Source organism: Lutzomyia longipalpis, chromosome 1 (assembly GCF_024334085.1).
Source record: "Lutzomyia longipalpis isolate SR_M1_2022 chromosome 1, ASM2433408v1".
Taxonomy (NCBI): domain Eukaryota; kingdom Metazoa; phylum Arthropoda; class Insecta; order Diptera; family Psychodidae; genus Lutzomyia; species Lutzomyia longipalpis.
In genome coordinates this window covers 22,790,654-22,802,936 of record NC_074707.1, presented here as the reverse complement: position 1 = coordinate 22,802,936, position 12,283 = coordinate 22,790,654, and the positions used below count along the sequence as shown (strand labels likewise).

General features: G+C 32.3%; 1 protein-coding gene across 2 annotated transcripts; it reads left to right on the top strand.

Moving 5' to 3' along the window:
• The first annotated feature begins 431 nt into the window (after positions 1–431).
• On the top strand, positions 432–12,266 carry LOC129797188 (axin). 2 transcript variants are annotated; one of them, XM_055839533.1, is made up of 12 exons: positions 432–589; positions 942–1,179; positions 7,351–7,722; positions 7,804–8,039; positions 8,108–8,548; positions 9,000–9,128; positions 9,267–9,363; positions 9,436–9,579; positions 9,669–10,078; positions 10,149–10,247; positions 10,322–10,543; positions 10,610–12,266. In XM_055839533.1, exons 3-12 carry the CDS (start codon positions 7,633–7,635, stop codon positions 10,734–10,736), a joined length of 1,995 nt encoding a protein of 664 aa, XP_055695508.1. In that variant the 5' UTR covers positions 432–589; positions 942–1,179; positions 7,351–7,632; the 3' UTR covers positions 10,737–12,266. The 2 variants fall into 2 exon arrangements, with proteins under 2 accessions (XP_055695508.1, XP_055695509.1); XM_055839534.1 differs by having other exon boundaries at positions 432–650.
• The last annotated feature ends 17 nt before the right edge of the window (positions 12,267–12,283 follow it).

Genomic DNA, 12,283 nt, shown 5'->3' with positions numbered 1-12,283 from the left:
CTCCTTTCCCCCACAACAACAAAATTCCTCAATGTCTATAAGTAGCATAAATATACCTACCGTAAAGAAAATAAAATCACCGTAATTGCCATCGAGACGGTATTGTTAGATCAATGGCTTTGACTCTAAATTGGGACAAAGTTGAAGTTTTAAAGTTCAACACATAAGAAAGAAAATGCTTGCTTAATTATTAATTACACGCCGTCTGCTAGTTCCTAAGTCCACGAAAACCCTTATATGTAATTAAAGCTTCATGACACGGTAGTAAAATATTTTTTTCTCTAATAGAATGCTCTAATATCAGTGATTCATTGATGTCCTTCAGAGAAATTCCACATGATGTCCGTTACAACGGCTGTATCAATTGAAGATGTTTGAAATCTCATGCTAGTACAAATCCCAGCCACTTGGGTAGGGGGGTCTACTGCGCTGCTGTCACAAGTGGCAATTTCATGAAGCTCCGTGAAATAACCTAATTATTTTCTTTTCTATTATTTAATTATTTTCCCTTATTGTATCTGTTTAAATTTTACATAAATTGTTTCTCAAAGTGCCGATGTTGATAAATAGTTAGTTCGCCAAGTGCAAGGTGAGTGAGGAGGTGGAGAAAAACGATGTGAAATTCGCACAAATTATCCGTATGAGTGTAGGTGAGTGTGTGGTGTCACGGAAATAATTTCCTTCCTATTTCCTGTACATCCTATCATTTGAATCCTGGGCAATTGCATGTCGCAACATCCCACGAAACTCTTCAACGAGTTTTTGTGCCCTCAAAGGGAGTACCTTGATCACAATGTGCGAAAAAATTAACATTCCGACAGCTTCCTTCCGATACACGCACACACTCACATAAAATGCGTGATAAAGAAGGAGGCTGATTGAAGCTTTTAAATCTCCCGGAAATAATGGATTTCTTTTATTTTTTTTATTTCATTTGACAGGAAATATTGTTCGCAATGAAATCTCCGTCGATACCACGAGAGCTTCGTAATTCTTTAGCTGTTTATTGTTGCTTCCGTATTGCTAATCTCACCATGTTTACACGAACGGTGTTTCAAAATCCGGCGATTTGAGTGTGCCGGAAGAGAATGGAGTTTAGGAGTAAGAGGACGAACCAGAAGGATTCTTTTTACCATGAAGCCTCATTATCGTCAATTTTCGCTAAATTGACATTAACAGGTGAGAAATTTGTTTTTCCATTCATTGATTTTGAATCCAATAAAATAACCATCTCACGCGGATTCCTTGAGAATTTACAAAGAAAAGTGTGGATTCCGCAAAAAAGGGGGGATGTGACGAGAAAGAGATTGATTTTTGCAATATCATAGCTAAATTCAATAACAAATCAAACCCCTTTGGAATTTGCGGCATATCTTACGCACGAGTTTCCTTCGAGAATGTGTAATATGACTGCATAACTTCTTCCCACATGCATTTTACACCCTTTCACATTTTAAAAGATGTATTGTTCTATGTAGAATTTTATATAAAAAATGCGTAGTGTATCAAAACTGAAGTAGGGGAGACGAATCAATTTTTTATTCAATGAATCGAAAATAAAATTATTTAAATATTCTTGTGAAAAAATATTCAAATTGAGGTATCATGAATCCCTGGTGTTGAATAATTTTGCTAGAAAAGCTTTGGACTTTATAATATCCATTGCTTCAAATAACATTCTCATCTCCTTCCACATGCTGAAGAGAATTGTCTTCATATAAGATAAGAAATCGCATCCATAATTCAATTCATCCTTCCGACAATATGTAATCCTATTAGATTTATCATTAAAAAAAAAACATTATCAGATAGCTTAATATTTTTCTTTGCTTCGATCCTCCTCAGGTAGTGTTATTCGTCTATTAAGAGCACAGGTAACTTCTTATAGCTTTTCACCTATTAAAGATGACATGAGTTAGGTTAGAAGCTTTGGGAAATTGCTTTTGTGTTAATTGGACGAATAATTCTCTACCTGGCTACGATTACAGAAAAACTAATTAAAAAATTTTTCTTCAGAATAAAAGAAAATACTGAAAATTTTTATTTTATGATACTTTCTAAATTTAAATCCTTTTTGAAGAAAAACCTTAACATATATTTTTTTCAGAATATTCAGTAGATAAAGTCTACATCATTATTATTTTAATATAAAAGTAGAAGCATATAAATTAAATATTTTTATGGAAACTCGAGAAGTTTTTAAGGAATTTTTAATTTATTTTCCAAACAATAAATTAAAATGTTTTTCAAGTTTATTTAATGACCAAAAACTTTGATGAAAATTTGTAATTCTTCTTGTGGAGTTTCCATTAGCATTGTACCATGTCTTATGTTTCAATTATATTTTTATTTTAAAATATTTAACTTTTAATAACGCTTTGGATTTGATTAGGAATAGTTTGACTCTTTTCTGTTAGACACAGGAATTATAATTCGTGTTAAATATACTTAGAAGTCATGAGAATATTTATTGAAAATACAATCTAAAAATTTTAGTAAATGTTTCATTACTACAGACTTTACTAGCACTTTACTAAAAATTTGAATTACAGTGTAGTACCTATTGAATTTATGTTTAAGCTCGAGAAAGTCAAACTTGTCTTTTCTTCCTTTTTGTCAACAAAGATGTCCTTTTATAAAATCTTTGAATTAATTTCGGGTAATTCGAGATTTCTTTTTTTTTAAACTGTGATTTTTTTTTCAATACGGTATGCACTGCACCCACATAATTAATATGAAGAGAGATCCTTTTGTTAGGTATTTTTTGTTGTTGTAATTAGACGTATTTCAGAAGCATAAATCCCCTTGTTTTTTATGCTAGAGCCTCTCAAATCAAGGGAGAGTTAATCAAGGATCTCTTAATTAGTCCTATCACCTCAAGTCATGTTCCGTATCTTCTCGCAAATCGCATAATGAATTTTAATTTAGCACAATAAGTATAAAAAGTTACCTCTTATAATTCATCCTCAATTACCATCTCATTTTATGAATTTGTTCGTGTTTAATTGAATACTCAATCTCTGACAAAATACATTTAAAAATCCAACATTGAAGCAAAAATTTCATGCAGCAGGCAAAAGCAAAATCCCAAAATGTGGCATCGTGTCGGCAAAAGCAAAGAGATAAGGGGTCATCGTAAAATTAAGTTGTAAGGGAAAGTTATGGTCAAAAAGAGCCGCCTCGGCAAGGAGGCTCTTTTACAATTGCCCATGCTGTAAAAATTGACTTTTCTAATGACACTGCAACCTCTTGCAATTGTTCTGAATAAATATTTATGGTGACTAAAGTTGACTTTTTAATCCTCATCACACTGTAAATTTTATTATTATATGTACAGGTCATTGCCTGGAAAGGTATATTTTTGCGAAAAAGGGATTTTCAGTATACCCACAATTTTATTGCAAGCTCCTCTTGCAGAAGTAAAATTGGCTTGGTAGGAGAAACTTGAAGAATATTTCCTCTGCCAAGATTAATTTCGGCTGACTGAAGGAGGATTCCAAATGATGGTGGAATGGGAATTAAATCCCCGTATTGTTATCTCAAATATTTTTTTGGTACACTATATGGATTTATAAATGTGGTATCATTACATTTTTATTGATTTCTGAGTCAGCAATAGACATTTCATTCAGTGATTGTTCAGAGAATATTTTTTCTAAATAAAAAACATCGTGAAAAATCATTTTATTCTGGAGGGTGAAGCTAACGAGTCTTTCTGCGGTGCAACCCCTCGAAATTTCATTGTTGTACGTCCATTTTGGAGTATCTCGCATATGCACAACCCATTTGCTTGCCTTGCAATGCAAATAAACTTCCCCCAAACTCTGTTAGCGTCTCTCTCAATTTTTTTTCTTTTTTACAAAAGCGAGACTCAATTTACCAGCGCATTTTCATTCCTCCCTTTTGCAAAGTCCTTCCAACCTTTCTGATGGCTTTTCAGTCAGAAGGGTAAATCCCTCTTGCTACTTGACGATGGTAGGAGGTATAAGGACTTGCGCACAAACAATTTGATATTTTGTGAAAAAATAAATTGAAAATAAATTTATCATTATCCTCTCTTGAAATTTATTATATTCTCCATTATATCCCAAAAGAACAATTATTTAAATAAGCTTTAATCCACTCTGGTGCATTGGATTTTAAGTATTTTCAATAGGAATGAAAATATTGTGGGAGAGTAAGCAACCCCCACTGAGAGTTTCCACAAGACTAGAGATGAGAAGGTGTTGGGAGGTAAAGTTGTCCTCAAAGCTCTCCTCATTTAGTATTCAGCCTACGGACTGATCGAACGTCTTTTGTATTTGTGTCTGAAAAAAAAAGAGTAAAAGCATAAAGTGAAATATAAATCCATCATATATGTACATCTTGTGAAAGAGATTCTCAAAATAAATTAAATCATCATTCCTTGAGGCAAAAAAAAAATCATCATAGATTTTGTATACCTGAATGCCAAATATTGCTCTTTGTTGAGCCATCAAATTTGTGTGGAAGTTGTGTTTTTTTCTCAAAAAAATCTCAACGGATCCCCTTCATAATTCATAATTCTTTTCTCTTGTGGAGGAATAATTGAAATTGTGCGCCAAAGCATGGAATTTTGATCCTTTTTGAAGAGGAAACTACTTGAGGAAAAAAATATGTACACAGGCAGATCCAATTTCCGTTCAAGGGTAAAAAAAAACATTTTAATTGATTAATATTTCTGTTGTTTATTGTAATGGGAAAGTAATTTTTTTTATTTTAATTTTTATTAAAAGAACGTTTTTCGAACTTTCCTTTATATATACTGTGAATCCCCAAGAATGTCTTGCGGTGAAAATACAGTGTAGAACTATAGCGAGATTTCTACACTGATATTACCTATTAAAAATATTTAAACAATTAACACACTGACGACGGGTAAAATACTTCCCAAAGGTTTTTTACGCGACATGTAACAATTAGTCACTGGCGTCCAGAAATGTTACCCGGTGGGACCATAGTGTGCTTATGTTCTTCGCACGCTATCAGAAAATATTTATATTTGAGAGAATACTCACTTAAGTGAAACACAAATATTCTTTTAATATAAAATAATCGAAAACAAAACAATAAAAAAAAGAATAATATTCAAATTAAAATACAATTTAAATTTCAAAAATCTTTCTTTAAGATTTCACTAACTGTTGTATGTTGAACATCAAATTCAAGCTCACAGAACAGTCAGAGGAATAGTTTAAATGGTATGATATTGGTGAAGAGAATTTTTTGGGGAACTTCTTGAAGCTTTTCTTTGCTAATTTATTCCATAATTCTCACTTTTTTCGGGCACCAGAATAAAAAATTAGGTTATGTTGAAACGAGAAAATATACCAGATATGTTAAAAAAAAATTGCTTCGCCATCCGTTCTGAACCATTTTGAGAATTTTCTAGCATTTACATTATTTTATATTAAAAATAAATGGTAATGATAACGTGAACGAGCAGGTTGATTTTTTTGTTCTAAAAATTCTGAAAACTTCATAATACATGTATTTAGCTAAAATCTTCTCTGTGACAGAGCAATTAAAAAAAACTAGAATATTCTAAATATCCTTCTACTTATTTCTTGTTTTTTTTTTAATTTTTGAAAATTTTATTTCTCCTGACATGATATTTTTCATATTTTTTCTTTATAGGATAATAGTATCTAAAAGAATGTTCTATTCGTTCTATTGTCAATATCAAGATTAATAGAATAGAATATTCTAGATATTCCATTTTCTTGTCACTATCAATCTCAAATCATTTCAAATTGATTCCAAATCATTTCAAAAATTTAATAAATAAAAATTTATTAATCATATATGAACACCTCACGAGTCAGCAATCAAAATTGGCTGAAAAAATGTTGGAGAAGTTTTCCTACCGGGTAAATGTCAAACGCAAAAAGAGTGGCAAATTGTTACAGCGTATAGAATTGAGAACTGTCAGTGGACGCCGATGTGCGTCAAGCCGTCCTGGATGTGTTAATTAAGTATTCTGCAAAGTGTTCTCATAGAGGATTCGCGCGTATCCTGATTGTTTTCTCAAAATATTTTTCTTTACGGGAACAAAAAAACTCGTTTAGGTGATAAAAAAGGATGCATTTTCTTTCAATATCTGGGTGAAAGTAAATTTTTCTTACCAACATGCCCTTTTCATTGCTATTTTTAATATTTTTGACTGGTTTTATACTTTTTTTTGATTCTTAATTTTTTTAATGTAAATTTTTGGTTAAAATTCTTTATAAAATTAACGACAACTTGCTGATGGAATATTTTATTTCGTCATCCACTGCCAATACGTTAAAAGATTAGCTATTTATGGTAACTTTAAAGAGGAGCGGCGAGAAATGATGATTGGTTTTTTCTTGAATTCTCTGTCTAAGGAATCAGTATGAAAACTGCCGAAATTTTAAGCCAAAAAAAGTTTTTTTTTCCAAAAGCAATGATAGAAGAATTGACTCAAAAATCGTTAAACTCCTCTAGTTCCCATAATTTATTGGACCCATTTGTTATTTTCATTGGCTTGTGCTGCTTAGAAGAATAATTGAAACTTTTGATCAATTCTATTGAATTTATCAAAATTGTCATTTATTGATAAAGGATTAATACACTAAATTGTTTGATAGATTTTTCAAGTGACTTTTTAGAATAAGTATAATTCAAATAAATTATATCCTTCCATAAAAATAGTTTTTAATAATTTGCAATCAGTAATTTAATCTTCGTTGTGAAGGATTTTTTCTGCATTAATTTAAACAAATCACATTTTCACGCTGTTTAAGAAAATTTATTTGTAAATTGAAAATAATTTTATTTAATGTAAATTCATCCACAATAACAAATCAAACATTAAATAAAACTCATAGCACTTTAGCACTCAATGAAATTTTCTTTATTTTCACAGGAATTTTTGAACAAAGAAAATATTTTACAATTCGTTTATTCTCACTTTTAATTCACTTTTAATTTCCTTTATTGAAAATTTAGATCTTCTCTTGCCAAAGGCATTACTCCTTATGAAATTAATCAGTCGACTATTTTGATAAATAGTTTAATTTACATTCTTATAATCTTTAATGAAAAAAAACTCGACGGTATTAAACATACTGTAGTAGGTACCTTCATGTTAAAAGGGGGAAGAGAAGCCGCTACTGCTGCCATTGGTTTTCTCTCCGACCAATGAGAAGAGAAACTCCCATCATGGCTGTCGGCGTCTTCTCATCCCACCTTGTTAATAATACTTTAGAATGAATTGAAATCCCTTTTCGTCACAGAGATTTTTCTTTTAAATTTATTAATTGCAAAAAAAATGACTTTAAATAACTTATTTTTTCTTCAATCTTTCAGGCCTTTTTCTAATTGCCTTCTGAGAGGAAATTAGGTGCAAATTTTATTGCTTCCAAAACGTCCGCCATATATTTGGGGTGTTGTGTAACGAAAGTTGGGGTGACAAAAAATTGTTTGTTGGTGAAAGAAAAAGAACTTTCGTTGCTTAGTAATTAAAATTTCATATTAGAATTATTTAAAGAAAAAAATTGTTAGAGGCGTTTTCTGACACACGTGTGTAACGTTAATTGTATATGAATTATACTCAAAATAATAATTAAATAAGGATTGACGCAATTGGGTATGAGTGTACCCCCTGTGGAGAAATTTGATGGCTACGAATGCAGTGGACCCAGACCACCAGTTCCTGGCGGAGAGTGTCGGCCTCACAAGGTATGAGGGCAGCATTTAGGGAAAAATTTGATGGAAGATAGAAAAACAAAATTGACCAAAGAGATGCAAATTACTTTGTAGATGACTGAAGGTCTTCCAGGACCATCACAGGAATCCTCGTCGCCACCATACTTGAAATGGGCCCGCACACTTTCGAGCCTCCTTGAGGATAGCGATGGGGTTGAATTATTTAGGCGCTATGTAGAGACAGAGGGTGGTGTTCATGCGGATCGTCTCAATTTTTATTTTGCCTGCGAAGGTCTCAAAAAGCAAACAGATCCGGAAAAAATTAAACGACTGATAATTGCAATTTATCGGTAATTTCTTTGCAATTTTTATTTTTTATTATTATATTATCATTTGAAAGATTGATTTTTTGTTGTAGATTTTTACGGAAAAGTCTCCTCAAAATTCCCGAAAATGTCGAAAATCTCGTGAAAGCGGCTAGACACAATAAAATTCAACTTGGTGCCAATATTTATGATCAAATGCAAAAAGATGTTGAGCGGGCAATCAACGAATCCACCTACCTGCACTTCCTCAAGTCCGAAATTTATTTGGAACATGTTAGAGTTATGACAAGTACCGGCGGTACGAGCGCACAGCCAATACCTTCGGCCTCAAGTAGTTCTGGTGGATCTGAACAACTTACACGAAGCTTCACCCTTCCCACGCTTCATGAGGACAGTGAATTAACTCTCGGTGAGGCGTCCTGTGCGAGTGGTTCACAAATTGGGAGTCGAACTCCTGCAGATGTGCCAATGAGACTAACGCGTGATGCTCTGCTAGCTACGGAGCAGCGACGTCTCGAAATTCGTCCATCAGGGTAAGTCCAACATATCCTTCTTCTACCACAATTCTTTCCCCTGTTGAATGTCTTCAGCTTCTACTCACTCTCACAAGTTTCACGAGTTAGAATTGAAAAGAGAGAGATTTTATGCAAAGTTTTTTTTTTCATTTATTCTTTTCCCACACCACCAGTTTTGTTTTTCTTATTATTTATTATTCAAAATTTATTTACGAATTATTAATTTTTGTTTTTTTTTCCTTCTTTTTTTGGCAATTGTCTCCTTTTCAATCCTGTGGTTAATTCTGCGTGTGTGGCTTATAATTTTGTAATTAAAAACAAAAACGCATGCGCTCAACCCTTACACCTGTAAAATCGCATACCTGATGATCCTGCAAAAAATTCCCCTTTCCTTGGATTTCCAATATTGAACTTTATGGGCACACTTGAATCTGTGCGAAATGATTTTGAACAAAAAAAATGCATGTAGAGCGTTTGGATATCGCACGTACACCAACAATTGCGACTCATTCTACCCTGTGTCGCTTCAAGATTCTGAAATACAAAGCTTTAGTTCGGGACAAACGGATTCCGATACAGCGTCAATTTCCACCTCAATGTAAGTAATGTGTTTTTTTATTTGAATATTTTTTCTGTTCTTTTATTTTGTTTAAAAAAGGTGTTGGTAAAAGACGAAATTTGAAAAGGAAAAGGATAAACTTTGGCTATAATGTTTGCTTATTTCTCTATTAATTAGGGATGGTAGAGCCTATTCCCAGCGACGGCAGAGTTCCATGGAGAATCGAGCCATTAGACAAAATGCCCTTACGAATAAAGAAGTTGACTCAATACCGGTAAGAATAAAAAATGATTGTTCTTATATTTGAAATCAAATTAATTGACAAAAAAATGTTTTTGCTTTGAAGATTATTCCAAGAACACATCGAATGCATAGCAATAAACATTATGGAATGAAACCAGAAGAACTGATACGAGATCTTATCCCGAAATTGGAAGCAATTAGAAAAAAGCAAGATTCGGAGGAGCTTTTTGTCAAAAAGATGCAAGAGGTGAGAAAATGAACCACTTTTTTGAAAAATAGAAAAACGTATAAAAAATCACAAATTGAATTATTTCTTTCTCATTTTTTTTTGTATAGACTGACGCACCTATAAATGAAAGAGCTCTGTCCTTTCAGGCAGAATTGCGCGATGCCATTCGGGAAAAGCTCCCAGTGGACGATGATAGTGATCAAGCAATTCTAGATCAGCATGTTCAGCGCGTTTGGTCGGATACACCAAATCGTTCTCCAGGTACAAAATCTCCGGATCCATTGGCGCTCCGTCGGCGTGGATTTGAAATAAATCCCGGATATGGTATAACACCACCGATGATGATGAGTGAAGGAACACTCGGTGGGGGAAGTAGTCAGACGTCAATGAGGCATTCGCGATCGATGCCCGAACCGAGCTCTAGTCGCCGTTCTCTCAGCAATAAGTGGCCATCAATGCACACCGACAGTGGCATAAGTCTCTTTTCTGGGGATTTAACAATGAAAAAGGAGCAAAGGTACAAATATTCATCACCTAATAATGTCTCCACTGTACTTATACTTTTCTTTTATCTTTCATTTCCGCAGTTCGCGTAATTTCTCGCGTGTTATGGGCATAGATTCGTCCACAATGACCACGAGTCAATTGGAAGAGGCACGAAGAAGACTCGAGGATGAAAGTAGAAGGTATATATTGATTGTACCTTGAAATAATTTATGGCAATTTTCCTTATATTAATTCTTCATTTCTTTACTCGTAGATCTCGAAGATACTCACAACACCCGCCTGCAGGACAATCATCACAGCACCCATCCACATCACTCTCGTCCCATCCGTCGCATCATCATCTCAAAACTCATGATTACACAATTGTTGTGTTTTCATTTTGTGATGAAGAATTTCCATATAGGACGAAAATACCCGGATTGCAGCCCACTCTCAAGCAATTCAAGGAGTATCTGCCGAAGAAAGGAAACTTTAGGTGAGTTTAGCGATTAAACAAAAAAGGAAAATTACTTGAATAATAACTTAAAAATAAACATTTCAGATTCTTTTTCAAGACTGCATGCGAAGATCCCGATAATCCAGTTATTCAAGAGGAGATTGTATCTGATTCAGAAGTCCTTCCACTTTTCGATGGGAAAGTCATGGGGCTGGTTAAGCCATTTGAGTAGTGCTTATATGTCCAAGTGAATATATTAGAGTTAAAAAGAAAATCAAAAAAAAATGAACGTTATGTGTGTTTTACACAGAGGGAAAAAGATATCAGCAAAGCACAAAATAATTCAAAAATTTAGTGTAAAAATTGCAAGAAAAAAAAATGAGTAGCAATTTTTCTATGGACTGCCTGCAATAAATGTAATAGCAGTAGTGGAAAAAAGAATATTTTTTTTTAATATTGCAAAATATGGACTTTGCGAAATAATCTTAATTTTTTTTTTATAGAAAAAAATCAAATTAGAAAGTAATTTATTTTATACAAGATATAAAAGTTGAGTTTCAGTGAGAAAAAATCAAAAAAAAAATTAAGATCATAAGGTTTTCGATAAAATGTCGTTTTTTGTAAAACGATAAAAAAATGAATAAAAAGTGGATATTAGAATGTATAATTTACGAATAATTGAATTTGGAGAACGAAAAAAAAATTTTGTGTCATTTTCTTGCCCAAAAAAAAGTTAAAATTTTGGCAGCTTATCTCTTTTTTCTAAAAATTTAATGTATAATGTATAATTTTATGTAAAAGTACCAGATAAAGTGCCTTCTCTTAAATACGACAAAATGTTACAAAATTAACATTAAAAAAAATTTATACTTCAGAAATGAATTTAAGAAAAAAAAACAAATAATTGTAAAATGAGATAAAGTAAGAAATTGTAGACAAAGGAGTTTATCCGTTTTTGTATGAGAAAACTCTGTATCAGTTGGAAAATGCTGCCAACGATTTGCTTTTAAAATACAAACAATCACGTTACTAATGTAAGACAAAAAACACAATGGTGACGTCATTGTTTGCTTTTTTAGGAAAATCAATGAAAAATTGGAAAATCTCTTTGAGAATTTCTCATTCATTTGAGTGAGGGGTGTTTTCATACAGAAACAAATAAAATCCTCTTGCAACCTTTTCAAAATCAGTGAAAAAAATGTATGTTTTACTACTCAGTATTATTTTTATGTTTTCTTCTGTATATATATTTTTATAGTGAAATGACTAATCTACTAAATTATTCTGTTAGAAAATTTGTAAAACCTGTAACTTGAGTGAGAGAAAAAAAGGAGAGAGAAAATGTCTATCCGAAACTAATTTTATTTTCATGTAATTCTCTAAAATTTAGAGAATTTCTCTTCTAACGTTGATTCTTAAAATTGTAATTGAAGAATACATATTGCAGAGCACCACTGTAGTAACTTTGAATAATAAAAGAAAAACATTTAAATTAAAGCTCAAAGACTCTCTAATAGAACATTTTCTCCCCCAAATAAATTAACAAATTAATGCTTAGTTTTTTTTTAAGATGTACATAAAGATTTATTATGATTTTTCAATGTTGATGCCATTGAAATAATTTAATTTGTAAAGTGAATCAAAAACTAAACACCTTATGTAGCAATTTTAGGATTTAGTTAGAACACTGTACTATGATATTTCAAGAAAAAAAAAAGAAAAAGTTCAGAAAATTAAAGGTAAAAGTCTGATGAAAGGAAAATCTAGAGCCTCTTTTGC

Bases quoted from the DNA above. Each gene is read 5' to 3' on its own strand.
- LOC129797188 (XM_055839533.1), top strand. From the start codon at position 7,633: ATGAGTGTACCCCCTGTGGAGAAATTTGATGGCTACGAATGCAGTGGA. The intron at 9,129-9,266 runs GTAAGTAATGTG...TCTATTAATTAG, and splicing joins GCGTCAATTTCCACCTCAAT to GGATGGTAGAGCCTATTCCC. The intron at 9,364-9,435 runs GTAAGAATAAAA...TTTGCTTTGAAG, and splicing joins AAGAAGTTGACTCAATACCG to ATTATTCCAAGAACACATCG.